This window comes from Anoplopoma fimbria, chromosome 24 (genome assembly GCF_027596085.1).
Source record: "Anoplopoma fimbria isolate UVic2021 breed Golden Eagle Sablefish chromosome 24, Afim_UVic_2022, whole genome shotgun sequence".
Classification (NCBI taxonomy): Eukaryota; Metazoa; Chordata; class Actinopteri; order Perciformes; family Anoplopomatidae; genus Anoplopoma; species Anoplopoma fimbria.
Window position 1 is genome coordinate 13305265 of NC_072472.1, and position 18164 is coordinate 13323428.

At 39.0% G+C, this 18164-nt stretch overlaps 1 protein-coding gene across 2 annotated transcripts; it reads left to right on the top strand.

The window, feature by feature from the left end:
- The first annotated feature begins 1632 nt into the window (after positions 1-1632).
- On the top strand, positions 1633-17593 carry trim3b (tripartite motif containing 3b). Of its 2 annotated transcripts, XM_054625335.1 has the most exons (17): positions 1633-1878; positions 5346-5521; positions 7732-7861; positions 8521-8631; positions 8737-8888; positions 9115-9295; positions 9462-9563; positions 9702-9800; positions 10464-10616; positions 10968-11346; positions 12029-12132; positions 12261-12428; positions 13214-13382; positions 13907-13948; positions 14624-14694; positions 14864-15004; positions 15326-17593. In XM_054625335.1, exons 2-17 carry the CDS (start codon positions 5376-5378, stop codon positions 15476-15478), a joined length of 2301 nt encoding a protein of 766 aa, XP_054481310.1. In that variant the 5' UTR covers positions 1633-1878; positions 5346-5375; the 3' UTR covers positions 15479-17593. The 2 variants fall into 2 exon arrangements, with proteins under 2 accessions (XP_054481310.1, XP_054481309.1); XM_054625334.1 differs by lacking the exon at positions 13907-13948 and having other exon boundaries at positions 1634-1878.
- Positions 17594-18164: the final 571 nt, after the last annotated feature.

An 18164-nucleotide genomic window follows, 5' to 3' on the forward strand; every position in this document is an offset into this window, starting at 1 on the left:
ACCCCTTTTACTCACTCTCACTCTTACAGAACCTGTCTTGTCACGTTATTTGTTGTGTGAGAAAAAGACACATAATACAAAACGTAAAAAATACATGACATACAACATAAAAGATGGATGGTTCTTTGAAAATATAATTCTATTTTCACAAAAAAAAGAATTATATGGGGATTATTTTGTTGAAAAATATCACTATCATTGCTTTTATTGTTCTGCCTCTTTCTGACACCCTGGTAAGTTTCTTTTGGTTGATGATAATGCATAAGGCAAAGAGGTTTGTTTCTATTATTTAGCTCAAACTAAAATTTGTCTCAAAACATTATGGACTTTCTGCTTAAACATCCGTATTTAGTTTGAAACCAAATTCTGAAAAAAAACAGGATTAGGTTTTTTTGGGTGATTATCTGTGGTCTTTTCATACATAGTCCCATTATATTATGTGTACTACTAGTTTCAGGAGACTCATAGTGGGGTCCACTGGTGGTTCACCTTCCCCTCGTTTAATAGGAGTCGTATATTCTGATAAAACTGTCGTTTCAGCAGAAAGCACAACGGTAAACCAATAATGCATTGGAGCGTTCACTGCAGGGATGACAGTGCTCCATTTGGTATATTGGTCGTGTCAGATACTCTTTCTCTAGTTTTGGATTGGAAAGAATCATCAGATCTTGTAACTATTATCAAGCGTTGCAGCAATATATATTAAAAAAAACATGTGAAGCAGCGCCACTGGTCATTCTCTTAGTGGTATTTTCATGCTTTTATCCTCTACTTCCTGTTACACCCACAACAGCAGTCTGGCCTGTGCGTTTAGGACATGGGATTTTAGAAAGGTGGGCGTAGAGGGAGCAGAGCCGGAAGCATGGGAGGAGATATGACTGCATCCAATTCGCACAGATTAACTGTAGATTGATGTTTTTGTAAGAGAATCATCACCTCTTGCACCGGATTAAACTCTGACCATCTCACAAGGACGGGTCGTGTAAGGGAAATTTCCTGAGACAAGATATTTTCACTTGAAATTCAAAGTGATAATCCCCTTTTCTGTATTAAAGGTCTTTTCTTAATCCCTGCATATGTGTAATTTGATAATATAATGCTAAGCGGAGAGGCATGTGTTCCAAATTCGAATTTTAAGTGTTTTTTTAAAGGTGACATCATGAATTATGTAACTATATTTTATTTGGCTGCTCTGCGTGTGTGTGTGTGTGAGTGTGCATGTGTGTACTTGGCTGGCTAAGCAATGCCATATTTCTTCATAGCTTTAACTGGAGGCCAGATGATCCAAATGTTGAGAAGATCGTCACCCGTCAGCTGCTGTCTTAAATTTGTTATCAGGAGCAAGCTGCATTCAAGAACCGCCCCTGTTTCTTTGTCTAATCATCACAGTTTTTGGTGTGCACGTTTCACAAATGAAATAAATATGAAGCAGATTAAAACTCTACTCAACATATTCCTGGAGTCAAGTCTTGACAGTTGGTCTTTTCCTCTTCTTGTCCGTTTCAATCTTTGCCTCTCACTCCCTCTGGCCAGCACAAATTGTTGGCCTATGATGCAATCCCTTATCCCTGCTAGTTTAAGTTTCCCAGCCAATCAGAGCGCGGCAGTCGGAGGGTATGCAGTCAGCTCATGCTTGTAAACAGTACTGACAGTAGGAGGGACTTTTGAATTTACGGTCCCACCCTCTGTCGTCATACCGTCATATTCTCAGTGTGTGGTGGAAAAGGAAAAAGGCAACAGAAGGAAAAGGGGAAAAGGAAGAGTGGTCAGCAGGGCCGAGGGGAGAGACGAGGGAGGAAGTGGGCGTGCTTGTGTGGGTCAGGGAAAACAGAGCTGCCATGGATTGTTTCTAGGCTGATCTACTCCACACTACTGACAGTAGGTAGTCTTTTCGTCAACTCTGTGTGTGTGTGTGTGTGTGTGTGTGTGTTTGTTTGTCCTCCTCTATGTGTGCATACAACCTTACATTATCTGCTCAGCTGTTACCAGAGAGGAGTGTGTGAGTTTGGATGTTTGTCCAAGCTGTCAGCACATATTCATAGCTGAACAGGTGTGTGACAGTGATCTGAGGGGCTGATACTTTAGCTGTCTTCATTCCTTTCCTTATTAAACTGTCTGTCTCTCTGTCCCTTTTCCTGTCCTCTTGATGAACTGGGAAGAAAAATAAATATTTCCCGTCGTTCCCCTCCCCCTCTTTTCATTTACACTTTATATTTATAAGAGATACACATGAGCTGTGATGATCCTATTGTATAGTAAAAAACAACAGCAGAGGTATCAGTTCTAAATAAGACAAATAAAATACTTACTTTTGTTTCAAGTTAATCCAGCAGGAACTCAGCGGGTGTTAGCTCGTTCTCACAAACAAACATGCTTCATACATGCACTTTAACGCACCCACAAACAATTAGTTACACATACAAAAGCTATAATCCTGCGAGTTTGGGGATTTAGTCAGGCGTAGGTCACCGACAACATTACTGCTGTTATTAGTGTGCATATAATGGCCAGGAGAATTATAACACATTTCATTTTGATGGTATTAGTTGACAGCTCTCTGCAGGATGTGTCTTCTCATGCATCATTTTTGAAGCTTCCTGTAGTCTTGCCTGGGATTTATCCCACCCTGCTGTCTGTAACTGCAGAGCCTTGCATCTGCACGTCTTCACTCGTTTTTTTAATTTCCCAAGCCGTTCAGTTAACTGGTCATGGTTACTTTAGAGCATCAACTCTAAGTATTGTGGCCTACTTAGGAGTTAAATTGGCGTGAATGGAGTTGGGGAACTTGTCAAAACACAGTGTATTGAATATATAACTATAAACATGCTCATCATTAGGAAGAAATTCACATGCACGCATGCATTTGTATGTTCCCGTAAACTTTATAGCAAAGCTGGAACATACAACAGCTTTGTAAAAGACTCAGGCCTTTCATGCATCAGCTGAACTAAGTTTTTAAAATTCTCTGTGACTTACTTACGAACAGATGGTCTTAGCTTTTGTGCTACTTCTTTTTTTCATCCGGATGATTTGAGACATAATTCTTATTTGGGATTTACAGCTTTGGACCTGAGATTCTCTTTTTTTTTTTGCTTTGATCCATCCAATAAAACTGTTTTTTAAAATATAACCAATCCTAAACAAAGAGACACACCCACTATTCAACAGTCCCCCGATCTTATTTTTAGTTCCACCGTCATTGCTTCCTTGCCTAACCATTAATACATGTGTCTAAATTTAGACAGATGTCATAACAGATGATATTATTACCAGTGTGTTCTAGCACAGACAGAGAATGACATAGAAGTGTGAGAAACTATACGGTACATCCTGTGGTTGATCCCTCTTTAATTCTACTTTCTATCAAAATATATTCAAGCTTCTTTTCATCAGAATCCAACAGAGACAACTGGATACTCTTGAAGTGCCAGTTTGAAGCGCAGGGTTTAAAGATAACAATGCACATTTAGATTTAGACAAAACATGAGCTACTTACCAGTAATCGTTTCCAGAGTGTGAATGTGGCATGTCATTCTCATGGTTGGCAGCTTAAGAAGTGACCTTTACCCTCCCAGTCTACAGATTGTGTGATCATTGGATCCTTTGTGTGTGTTTGTGTTTGTGTGGGTGTGTGCGCGCGCAGTGGGCAACAACTAACAATAGGTCAAGAGCTAGATGGTACATAGGGGGATTGAGTGCTGTATTAGATCCAGCAGTGACAGATGTGCGCACAGGGGGAGAGTCTGGTGGGGGATGATGATTATCAGTGTGTTTGTGAGAGAGTTTGTGTGTGTCTCCTTGTGATTGAGTGTGTAATGTTCATACCTACTATATAGCTTAAGGCCTTGGATGTTTGTTTGAGACACATGCTGTGACACTGCCTCTGATAAATGAATAATACACGTGTTGACCCACTGAGAAAATGTGGCTGGAATACATTGCTGGAGCCAGTTAGCAACACAGAGATAAAAAGGAGGGCATGCACAGTATTCATCAAAGGTGGCAATTTTAAGCTGAGGGTCACGTCAGGCGGCGCGGTCTTCTAGCAAATATTGGATGTCGTGGCCTCTTGTCATTGTTAAAAATGGTGTGTGTATGAATGTGAAAATGCTGCAGAAGAACTTTTAACATACCAAAGTAATTATTATGCCACATGTGTTCAGGCTTGCACTGATGAATGAGAAAGTGGGCCAAGTTGGAGCACTGGTTTGTGTTGCTAGGCAGAATATCCAAACTTTGCAGCTATATTTTTACAATGGATGAGATTATGTAAAGCATGAGGCTCCTCTGTTCTGGTCACCTCACAGAGTTTTGCTACTATTTCAAATTGTCATTGACATGTATGCATGGCCTTTTATTCCATTTGTTCTAAAACATGTATGTATGTTTTCTAGTTCAAACCAGTGCTGGCATGACATATTTTGTAACATTTAAATCATACAAAACAATTCCATACATTGACATGATTCTGTGTTTAAAGGCAACATAATATCTTTTTCATATTTAAACTAAATTTAATCAAAATTTGAATGCAGGATTATAATTTGCTATAACTCACAGTTGTTTTTCAATAAACTCAACCACTAAATAGAACTGCTACGTCAGTAAATTGTAATCAGGCCAATATGTACAAGTTAGTATTTCACCCATATATCAAACTCTTTAATTATTATTACACATTGTCTTTTAATTCATATTTCATTTTGTATGCTAAACAAAAGCATATGGTTTGATCGAGAGACAATATGGTAGTAGGGGAGTGCAGTATGAACCCAAATACAGTTTAGCAGAAGTGAGACCTCACTTGTGACTGAAATATATAGAAAGAAAGACAAACACAAATAACACACAATCTGTTTTAAATCACATGTGTTTGTGTGTGTTTGTGTGAATGTCACAAGGTCAGGAATGTGTATTTTTAATTCAGTGGCCAGGAAAGCTTGTTTTAATGCATTGTTGTGGATTCGTAATAACCACAGACTGCAAATATTGTTTAGTTAAGACCTTTCCTTTATTTTACTGCTTTGGGGTTATTTGAAATGTTCATCAAAACCAGATACATGGCCATACGGATTTTTCCTCATCGGTTGCTGTCTGCACACTCAGGACTGCTTCTATTTCACACAAATCGCTTTTGTCTGGTATTAACCTAGAAATAACGCTATAACAATGGACATGTTATACTATTATCAAGTAATTAAGCAGCTTTGATAACTTTGGTTCCTCGTGCCTGCTGTGGTATGTTTACTAAGCATTAGCAGCCCTGAAAGTGACACTCGCTATAAAAGCTTTCATGGACAAATATAGACAAATATTCATGTTTTTTTCTTTCTGTCTCTCTGCAGGTTAACTTCTGTCATTGTCCGTGGCTTTAAATGTCATCTGCCATGGCAAAGCGTGAGGCTGGGAGCACCAGCCCTGTGGTGCGTCAGATAGACAAGCAGTTTCTGGTCTGCAGCATTTGTCTGGATCACTACTCCAACCCCAAGGTCCTGCCCTGCCTGCACACCTTCTGTGAAAGGTAACTTACGTTTGTGCTCTCTGTTTGAATGACAACTGGCAAAGGTCCTAATTACATGCACTCAAGCTAAACCTGACACAAACCCAAGTCTCTGCTCACACTGTCTACATGTAAAACATTGAAGCTTTTTCCCTGTAGAACTACTTATCCTCCCATCCTTTTACTCAAGAATTATTGTCTTATTTACATGTCTCCTACTAGAGGAACCTCATCTATTGCAAATCCCTGGCCACAATTAAACCGCTCAGAGCACTTTTTCTCACCGGCTCCACTGGGATACAGTAAGTGCATTCCACAGCATCAGGGACCGTCACCGTCTAAGAAAAGGCTCATTGTTGGAGGACACAATTACAATTCCTTAATCTACAGTGCCTCGGAAAGATGACACCCCCTCAGGCAATACTTACTGGGGCTTTTTCGTGCCGAGCCAAGCAGAGGAGGCATTTGGAAAGCTTGTTGTAGGTCAGGGTGGAAAGATGGAAAATGAAGAGGGGGGGCGTGTTGTTAGGTACAGACGATAACTGGGATTATGTTTCATACTGGTTTACTTCTAAACCTATGATAAAACAAATATTTATTGAATACTTTGAATAGCCACACAGAGTACGTGATAAATCCTTTTTCCAGGCAATGTGGGGGCGTTCGCCCACCCGAGGGCAAGTTTAATCCCCGGTTTAACTGAATGGCATGTGATCTGGAGCCCTGCTGAGGTGAACAGATTTTTGTCTGGAGCTATACATGATGTTGCCAGACAGATGTTTTAATACTGCATGGGTTGATGTAGTTTAGGGGGGGTTTAGCGCTGAACTGGCAAACCCATGCTGGGCCTAGTTTGTTTGGTATGGTATTGCATCCCTTTTAATTCTGCTCCCCTTTTACTCTTTGTGTGATTATCCTGGTTGTGTGCTCATTATTCTGAGATCAGGATCATGAGTTTGCTATGGGCTGTGCAGCTGTTTCAAATGGTGCCAAAATATATTACATCCTCCTACAGTAGGGGCATGTGGCCTCTTGTACTCCAACACATGAAGGAAATATTTTATTTAAATGGGATGTGTGACATTAGTGCTAAACCGTTAGTAAGGTTTTCGAAAGTTAAGGTTATCGGTTAATTGTTTATTCAGTTCTATCTGCTGCTTTTCTGTTTTATTTTGTTATAAACAAAAACATTTTGTTTTTTTTATTGTTATTGGACAAAACAACTAGAAACATATCATTTTCTGAAATTTTATAAACCAACAAGTATTCAAGTAGCCACAAATTGACAGATCAGATTAATCTACAATAAAAGTTCAAATGAGTTTTCACCCATCACAGACCTTTTCACCAAATCACTGCTGTGGTCCCCAGCATTACAGTGGTGTTGACAGAGCAGTGAGAGACTTTGTTTAAAGCTCTCCCTTGTTCTCAAAAGCTAACGACTGCACTTAGGCTTGGTTGATACGAGTCATTCTGGTGTAATAAATTAAACAGAATGGTGTCAACATGCAGCCCGAAAAGCTGCCAGACAACCTTGTGTACAACTACAGAGACTTATCCTCGGCACTGACCTCAGGTTTCTTGCAGCGTCAACCGCCAATTTTGTGATAACAGAAGCTAAAGAAAAACAACCATACATCACATGCTGGAAGGCAGCCGGGCTGTAGGCCAGGATTGCAGTCTGGTAATCTGCATATTGCAGCTGAACTTTGCTGACAGTGGGTTTGTTCTTGGCTTGAAGGTTGTCTAACGTTAAATAGATTGAACTTGCACATTCCAGCTTGTAGGGCAGTTGGGATAGATGTGTGACTGTTACCAGGATGAGGCCAGAATCCAAGACACATGCACACTCACACAAACACGCAGAAGCATAAACGAATAAAGAAACATCTACTCTCCCTAAAGTATTTTGTCTCTTTGTGTTTCTGTTAGGCAGATTGATTTACCACAGATTCACTTACTTAAAGAGGAAGTGTGCGTGTCTTCTCCTTGGGCTGTGTGTTCCATGGATTGACTCGGATTCACACTTTTCCACTATTTGTTGTGACAGCAGCACTATTTAGGCAGTGTCTCTCAATTACTGTGATAAGACCATGGCTCTCTCTGGTGTCTTCCTCCACTTCTCTGTCTGCTGTATTGATAAATTGACAGTATAACGCAAAATAATCGTTTGGGTAGATTTTATATTCTAATACTTGCTTGTCTTTTATTTGTCGACTCCCTCTCTCCAGTTGTCTCCAGAACTACATTCCCCCAGAATCTCTGACGCTCTCGTGTCCAGTGTGTCGGCAGACGTCCATCCTGCCAGAGAAAGGAGTTTGTGCTCTACAGAACAACTTCTTCATCACTAATCTCATGGAGGTTTGACTCTTAATCACTTTTTTAATTCAAGACACAGACAAATGTGTTACAGACAGGATTTTGAAGTGCGTTACATGGAACAAAAGACAAAACACAGATGACTTAATAGCAAAGAATATCTAAGATAATTTCAGATGATAATGAAGGAAATGGGACAGCGTATTTGTGTGCTTCCTTTCATTGCTGTTTTTGTGAGACACTTTTTGTGTTTAACAGAGGGAGAACATATTTGCACACTGAGATCATTTCATCTTTCTTTTTCAAGGGGCCCTTTTTAAGCATGTGCATTGTATCTTAGGTTTCCCTTGGGCATGTAGGGGTGATGATCAACGTTACCATTGAGTTATAGGGAAGGAATGTATTGAATAGAGGGGGCTCAAATGGATAGCAGTATATGAATGTGTGTTTATGTCGGGAAGAGAATGAAGTCAGCAAAAGACTACAAGGAAATTCAGACAAAGAGAAAAACATCTGGGGTAGTACCATGTACTGTTACGTCCCTCCCAATAATTGTCCACTGCTAAATAAAGGAAAAAATGCCAAGAAAATACCAAGAAAAAAAAAAACACCACAGTACATAAGAAAATAGATCATTATCTTACAAGTCAATTGAAACTACTAAATAGCAATATGATGAAGCTTAAACATTTTTCAACCAGGTTCTTCAACGAGACCCAGAGTGCTCACGGCCGGAGGCCTGTAGTGTCCTGGAGTCAGTCAGCGCTGCAGCTGCAGGGAAGCCCCTCTGCTGCCCAAACCACGAGGGAAAGGTGGGTAGCCCTTTTGTGACGCCTCAGTCCAGTCTTCACCTCACCAACACTGCCCTACTTCTTTAATTTCTTAGCAATAATTACTCAGTTTGTCTCCCTCTACAGGTGATGGAGTTCTACTGCGAGTCGTGTGAGACAGCCATGTGTTTGGACTGCACAGAGGGCGAGCACCGGGAGCATGTGACTGTTCCTCTGCGGGATGTCGTGGAACAGCACAAGGCTGCTCTGAAGACACAGCTGGATGCCATACTTAGCAGGTGGGGGGACTTGATACCTTGATAAAGCTTTCACAATATCTCCTTCACATCAGGTGTTTGGGAACATTTGGCCCAGATCTGGCATCTGCCATCAAAGATCACCTATGCTATGCTGTGCCCAGCATGTCAAAACAAATGGCCCCTGGTATAGTGGTAGGGTAGCTCTTCAACAAACAAAAAAAAATCTAACTTATGGAAGAAAATTTCACATTGTGTCAACTTGCAGGCTTCCTCAGTTAACAGCATCCATCGAGCTGGTGACTGAGATCTCCCGCCAGCTCAATGAAAGGAAGAATGAGGCGGTGGCAGAGATTACCAGCACGTTTGAAGAGCTGGAACGGGCGCTGCATCAACGCAAGACGTCCCTCATCACAGACCTGGAGAACATCTGCAGCACTAAGCAGAAGGTTATGTCTCACAAATCCACACATCTGATACATGCAATCGCACAGAGGTCTATCGGATGCCCAACCACATTAGCATTTTGCAAGGAGTTGATCATGACCTGCCACATGTCTCACATTCCTGTCAACATAGTTCAGCCTGCTGACTTTTGCGCTTACCTTACCACAGGTCCTGCAGGCCCAGCTTTCATCTCTCCTCCAGGGGAAGGAACACATACAGAGCAGTTGCAATTTCACTGAGCAGGCTCTCAGCCATGGGAGTGCTACTGAGGTGGGCTGGCAGATTGTAATATTTACAAGCAGGTTACAAGTTACAACACATATGAGAATCAGCTATCAATTGTGTTGCAGTGTGTACCAGGATGTGCTTGAGTTCTTCATTACAAAACAACTTGTGTCTCTTGTTTAGGTGCTGCTAGTTCAGAAGCAGATGAGTGAGCGGGTAACAGCGCTGGCCAGACATGACTTCCCAGAGAAACCACATCAGAATGCACACCTGGATTGTCAGGTATGACCTGTTGCTTATTCTGATTCAAACTATTTCTCTGCTCTTGATATCTGATATTCCCACATGGTCACAAAATGAGGCTTACTTTTTGGGTTGTGAGAGTTTCTGCTTGTGGCCCTAATAATCTCAAATTGAAATATTATGTTTTTTTCTTTAAAAAATGTGGGTGTTTTAAAACTCTTGTTGACGTAGGCTGGGGTTGATCGCGGTAAGAAAGAAAAATACTTTATAGAACATAGACATTACAGCTTGATTTAGCTTTTTTTCAGTGAAGTTCGCACATGACAAGCAGTTTGTAAATGCAGTTTCAAGCGCATCTAAATATGTTTTGAGAAACATTATAATTTTAAATACGTGTTTGTGGATTTCTATTTCTATTTTATTTTAAACTAGAAATATTTGTGTGCATCAGAAAAATATTTGTGAATCTTATATTTGTGGACTGGATATGTAGATTTTGTTTACATAATGATACTTTTTGTGTGAATTTAAAAATATTTATAAATGTTATATATATTCAATAATATTGAGGCTGATCAAACTCATAAAAAATGTTATTATACAAAAATAAAAACATCATGAAGCCAACCATGAAAATATTACTTCTTAGAGCAATAAGGGACTCTGCAGTGGAAAATATTGTTTACCTTGTGTGTTGTCTAGGTGGAGACTGAAGGTCTGCGACGCTCCATTCAGAACCTGGGAGTTCTCCTCACCACAGCCGCTGTCGCTCACACCTCGGTCGCCACAGGAGAGGGCCTCCGCCATGCAGCTACTGGGCAGCACCACACCATAACTGTGACAACAAAAGACAAAGTACTGTCTTAAATATTTCGCCTCACTTCCATTTTCTACATGTGTTGAATGAACCCTGGATAAAGCTAATAGATTGTAATCTGTTGTGTCTTTATTTGCTTAAGTCACATATTTCAGTTTAGCTTTTTATTCATATAAAGCTATTTTTCTCTTTTTTTTCTTGCACGGGGTCAGTTGTTCTATGATGGCCATGGTCACAAAGTCAATTAACAGGGATTAATATAATTATTATGAGTGTGATGTCTGTAGAAAGTGCTGCCTTAGATGCTGCAACCATGTGCATAGTGCTTGAACAACAAGATTCAGATTTTTTTCTTGTTCTGAAATTGAATCAATGACCTCTCTCTGCAGGATGGGGAGTTGGTGCGGACAGGAAATGCTGTTTTAAAAGCAGAGATAACGTCTGTCGACGGGAGCCGTGTTGCAGAGGCGGATATAGCGGACAATAAGAATGGGACTTATGAGGTGGGCTACACGTTACGCTCTGAGGGAGAGTACTCTTTCGCCCTGTTGCTGTACGGCCAGCCGATACGTGGCAGCCCGTTCCGCCTGCGGGCGATCAAGCCCTCAGATGTGCCACAATCTCCAGATGACGTGAAGAGGAGGGTGAAGTCTCCCAGCGGGACAGTGGGCCACATACGGCAGAAAGCAGTGCGTCGTCCTTCCAGCATGTACAGCACCACCAAGAAAAAGGAGAACCCCATTGAGGATGAGCTCATCTACAGAGTGGGTAAGAAAGATGACCCATCCAGGAGAGATAGTCCATACACTGTATCTGTCAAACCAAGTACCATGTAGACGTTACTATCATCACTGCACACTAGTTTTTAAGTCATACAACAAGTTTTTAGATTGACGTCCTCCCCTCTAGGCAGCTTCTGTTTTAACATCATGCCAATAGCCTACAGGATAATAATCAACTTTCTGTGACTTGATAGAAGAGGTGACATCCAGAAAAAACACATTCACAAGCTACAGTATGTTGGCAGAAGATGAAACATAGAAAACAAATGTTGTGAAATGTAATAGCGAGAATGTGGTGGTTGCTCACTTAAAATGTTGACTCTCTGGTTTTGGAGGTCAGTGTCCCTGTCATGCACAGATAATGTTACTTGCATAAATTAAAGAATGTGAAATATTCTTACTGTGAAGGATTACCTTTCTCAAGTAAGTCTTTCAAGTCTTTGCACTTTTATTTTTGAACTGTACTGACATGAACTCGAAACCTGCACTTACAGGAAGGTAAAAAATCTATCCAAACACTTAAGGTGTGTTTTGAAAAATGATCAGTAGGATAAGACAGTTTAAGTCCAAATCCACTGGCATAAGCCTTTAAGGCAAAATATTACAAACTGAGACTAAGGTGAACATATGAAATGGAACATTTACTGAGTGTGTTAATCATTTTTCAGGTTCCCGGGGCAGAGAAAAAGGGGAGTTCACAAATCTGCAAGGAATATCAGCCTCTTGTAACGGCAGAGTGGTGGTGGCCGACAGCAACAATCAATGCATACAGGTGAGACAGACAGAGAGAAAAATGCAACCATGATGCCTTTGTGGTCACATAGAATAGAAATACTGTTATAGTACTGTGATTATGACACAATTTACTCAGAAGGGGCTCTTTGGTGGAACCAATTACAGGTATTCTCCAATGATGGACAGTTTAAGATGCGCTTTGGGGTCAGAGGTCGATCTCCAGGTCAGCTGCAGAGACCGACAGGCGTCACTGTGGACATGAACGGTGACATTGTGGTGGCCGACTACGACAATCGATGGGTCAGCATCTTCTCCTCTGACGGCAAATTTAAGGTGAGATCTCATAAATGATTATAAGCTGAACAGACCAAGTATAATGGTATTGTTCGTGTGTGTGTGTCATCATGGCAAAAATCTGAGCTTGGAGACACCTAATGTAGCAGGAACTACCACAGAGGCTGTTTTGAGTACTTTACCAGGTATCTTTGGGTGAGGTCTGAGCAAGGGTGCCCGAAGTAGGGGGTTAAGAAGTGTGAAGGGGGCCATCGGTCCCCCAATGTTACAGCCATGGCCCAATTTGGCGTCATGGCTGGTGTGATCATATTTCTAAAGGGTCTCTAGTTATAACAATTTTATAACATATGACACTATGCCTTTTGTATGACATACACCACTATGACATTCTATGTGACATTTTTATGAGATACTATACTAGGACATTTTTATGAAATTTTAATGACATGCTATAATGACTTGATAACATTCTTATGACTTACAATACTATGTCTTTTAATGTCATTTTTATGATATGCTATACTGTACTATGACTTTGTATGCCATTTTATATGGCAAATTAAATATAATTTTTAATGAATCTTTTTGGCAAACTTTAACTTTTATTGTATTGTATTTTATTAATAATTAACATCCCTACTGCAAATGACTATGATCTGTCATGGATTTATTAGTTACTATACTATACCTTCTTAGGTGAAACATAACAACATATTATCAAAATGGACAAAAAAATATTTTTATATTTTATATATATTTTACATCCTAAAGTCTTTTAAGTCTTTCATTCCCTCTTAAAATCGGTTGTCTTCCTTCCTTTTCAGAATAAGATCGGTGCAGGTCGGCTCATGGGTCCTAAGGGTGTCGCTGTGGACAAGAATGGACACATCATTACTGTGGACAACAAAGCATGCTGTGTCTTCATCTTTCAATCCAATGGGAAGTTGGTGACCAAGTTTGGAGGCAGGGGGACGTCTGACAGACAGTTTGCAGGTGAGAAGTATGAAAAGAAAGACCTCTAATGTAACACTGACAGGAAGCTCCCAAACAATCCCCTCTCTTTGAATGATGCCATCTGTCAGAGAGGCAGCAGTGTCTACTTTAAAGTAAATCTGTCATGATATTTCACATATTTAGCATAGTATGTGACAAAACAAAATATCCCATAGATACTATCTTCATTATTTTTTATTTTGAAAGAGATAAGTACAGTAAATAAAACTAGAAAGGAATAAAAAAAAAGTGACTATCAATAAATGGTTTTGTTGACATTTTTACTGCCAGTATGAGAAAAACAATAATGTACTATTGTGCTCACATTTCAAATCTTAATATATTTAAGAATGTAAGCCTGTATAATCATGTATGTAAAACCTCAGCGATGCAGAGGCCCCCTGCTCCCCCCACAATCTGCGACCGGTGCGGGCCATCCCACTCCATTTTCTTCTCTGCTTATCCTTTATCTCTGACTACCCATTTTCCTTTCTTTCTGTTCTCCCTCTTGTTTTTCAATCTAGAAAAACTTGGTCCAAACTTTAATAAATCTGGCTCAGTTTTCAGTAAGTACTAAGTGTGGCCTTGCTGCAACCTTAATCCCACAGTGCAGTGCCCTCTGTCTAACCCAACTCCTTGATCATGTGTCTGCCCTCCTGATAACTCAGATTGTTGACAAATCAAAGCTGTGCCTGTTCAATAATAATCAGAGATGCGTACATGCCATTGTAATTATCACTTACTATTACAATAATGAACATGTTGTCAAGTTAATTGTGGTTTTTGCGTCAATTCCTATAAAATTGGAGAAGTGTGAATAATTTTCGCTGCTCTGACATGAAACTAACTGATGCTCCCTGTTTGCTACAAGACAATCAGTGTTGGAAGTTACAGAGCTGATTAGTGGCTAACTCAGCTCACATAAATACCCATGATTTTTTTTTAATAAACCATCATTGTTGATGGTGTATCTCGGAGCCTTGAGCCTTTCAATAGTTTGACATTCTGAAAAAACTATAAAAAAATTTAAACCACGATAAAGCCTCTAAAGCATGAAAAGAATGCCATCGCTAACCATCTGATTTAAATACGTTTCATAATTGCAGCTTTAGGCACAACAAGGTGAATTTTGTGTTTTAACAGCCTACTAACAGTAAAGGTAATGGTGCAAACTATAGAAATCAGTTTCTGTTCCAGGTTCATCAAATTCCACCTCAACCTGCCTCTCTCTCCTTATCCAGGTCCGCACTTTGTTGCAGTGAACAACAAAAATGAAATAATTGTGACTGATTTTCACAATCATTCCGTAAAGGTAAGACATGCTTTGTCCTGCATTCAAAAGATTAATTATCTGGAGCATGAATGTATATTCTTTCCTTTAGATACATATATACTCTCTATATAGTTTATGGCGATGTATCAAAGTGCACATGGATATAGACAAAACGTGTCTATGTGTTTTTACTGACTCCCTGTCCCAGGTGTACAGTGCAGATGGAGAGTTCTTGTTCAAATTTGGCTCTCATGGTGAAGGCAATGGCCAGTTCAATGCTCCCACTGGTGTGGCTGTGGACGCCAACGGAAACATCATTGTAGCTGACTGGGGTAACAGCAGAATACAGGTGAGACGGGCTATATTTGGTCTGCTATCAACTTCCAAACTATACGGCTTGAACGTCATTTTATTAAATATAGCTTTGTATTTCAGCAAATTAATAATATTGAAGTTACAAAGAAAAAGTGACATTAAGTCACATTAGGATACATTTTATAATAAAAAAAATAATAATTTCATGAAGCAAAGCAGCACATTGAACTGTCCATTAACAGCAGCTTGATACCTTCAGAGTTGTGAATTTTTGATTATTAAATGAATGCTAACACTATAGTTTATTGCCACATGAACACTGAAACTGTAACCTTTGTGTTTTTCTATATTCCAGGTGTTTGATAGCACAGGTTCCTTCTTATCTTATATTAACACCTCAGCAGACCCGCTGTACGGACCCCAAGGGCTCGCCCTCACCTCAGATGGACATGTGGCTGTTGCCGACTCCGGAAACCACTGCTTTAAGGTTTACAGATATCTGCAGTAGGCTGAGGGATTACATGGCAGACACAGCCTTTGCTTAGACAAGTTAAAATCACGCCCTGCTTATGGACATTGAGCTGCAACGTGACTGCACACTTCACAATGGCCCCAGGTTCCACAAATGCATTTTCTTTTAATTTTATCTGTACATACTTTAGAAGATCCAATATTCAGAGCTTAAGAAGAACAATTTGGAGAAAAATGTTTACATAAAAACAACCAAAACACAAAATTAAAATGTATTTTAAAGACAAAATAAACTAGCTACTCAAATATAATTGCAAGAAGTGACATTAATTCCCTCTCTGAGGAAAAGAAATCTCAGGAGATTATCATTGTGAAATAAAGGTTTTAAAAGAGATGAAAAAAACATCCCATGATTGGATTTTGATTACTTTTTCTACCTTAAACTTAGGAGCTTTAACCACACCCCGTGAAGAAATAAACTGAACTGGAAATTAACTTCTGGAACAAGGTGTTACAGCTATATTTCTCAATACAGAATGTGTGACCGCATCAGTAGGTGGCCCGCCAGTCTGAAGTTGGTGATACACTGCAATTTATTTGAGCAATGCAGATGGGCAACACTCCCAGCAACCAGCAAACAAACCTAGAAACAGATGCAGAAGTGTACTATCGGTTTCCTAATTCTGCTTTGTGATGAAATAACAATGCTCAGGCCTTTCCTTGAACACTGTTGCATGTCTGCGTGCTCTTAAAATTTACCCTGTCATCACTGCCTTCAACTTTTTCTTTCATAAACATAACATATGCAGACAGGAATGTGTTGTTTAAAAGGAATTGTTTCTCATTCTCCTTTTGCACCTTATCATTCTGACAAGATCCTTGCACATGGATATAGATTTTTTTTTCTTTTAAATCATAAAATGATTTGACCTAAATGCTAGTTTTTATTTGTTTTGTTTTGTTACTCAAAGACAAGAAGCAAGAAGCACAACAGTCAATAGAACAACAAGGTTTTTTGAACACAACATTTAGTTAGTCTTCTTCTTTTATTGACAAAACAAACTTCTTATATCTGACCCCACTAGTTCTTGTACTTCTGTGTATTCATATCTACAACCTAATGTAGTTGTACATACGGTATGCATATTTTGGTGTACAAATGGATTTGGTGTCCATGTTATTTCACTATATATCCTACTTAATGAGTCAACACTGGATCATATACTAATACAGTAGAAGGTAATGCCAAGTAGTAGCCAACTGAATGACTTGCAACCAACAATGGAATAAAAAATTGTATACACATTATTTGCTGTATTTTTTTTTTTTTTTCAAAGGACTTAATTTATTTTTTTCTTTCCTTTTCTACATATTTTGCTCTAAAATGTATTTTTCTAATTGGTGCATTTTGACTGTCTTTGTATATAGGCCTTGTAACTTGTAGCACTGAAAGCCGCTCTCTCTCGCCTCTTCCCAGAGCTCACATCCTATTAAACAGTAACTTTTCCTGCTGCCAAAACGCATCGTTGTAAGTTGTTGTTGAACATTGCACAAAAATACAAATATTATAATAATTATAAAGTTTGCAAGAGTAATATATGCCTATATCTGTATAGTATCATGTAACATAATCAGATAGTTTACTGTTTATTACAATCACATTTTTGTTGTAGTTGACAAGCACTTTCATCTTGGGTTTATCCAGTATTTGTATTCATTTGCTTGGTTGTTCGGTGTTTTGAAGGTTTTCTGTGTGGCCCTTTTTCAGGAACACAACAACATTTTTTTATTTTATGAATAAACTGTCTGTCCCCAATAATTGATCAGTTATCCATTCCTTTCTTTCCATCTGCATTTCACATTTTAATCACTTGAAATGCATTTGAAAAGTTGACTTTATAATCCATAAATCAGACCCCTGTGATCCTGTCTCACCGTCTCTGTTACTAACCTACTCACATCTGTGTGAAATAAAGGAAGCACATATATATGGTACATCAGCCATCTTGTGTAGCCTACTGTATACTACAAGAGGCCAATTTTACAATAAGTAATCCCTAAATTTATGTTATGGCAAAAGTATGACTGTAAATATTAAAGAATTACACTATGAACTATTGTGCAAATGCTCTGTTTTGTTCAATAACACTTGGTTTAATGTATACATTTGTATGCCTGCCAGCCAAGGACAGCTGTGGTTTTACAGACTATGACATTCGGTACATTGGGTACAATTCGACCCACAGGATGACTTCAGAAATTGTGAAAATTGTAGAGAAGTCATTAATTTCAATTCTTCAATAAAATGTACTGCTGTTCCTATTAATGTTTAGTAAATGAGTTGGTCATTAAATGTGTATGCTATCACAATGTACTTGTGCTTCTTTAGACTAAAAGATATTGGAAATATTTGAGGATATGTTATTTATAGTTTATTATGCAATGGTTACTGGTCAGGCCCATTTGGGATTTCTTTCGACTTTTGGGGATATAATATACTACGACTTTTTTATGATTTTTGTCATCATAGTATACTATGACACTCTTATGATTTTTTTTTTTAAATATTATACTCTTTCTGTTTACATTACACTATACTCTGAGTTTTTAGGATTGTTTTCCACAAATGCTAGTATGATATTCTTAGACATACTATAGTATGATCTTTTTATTTCTTTATTCATATTATTTACATTCTTTTTTTTTTTACTTTCGTCAAGATA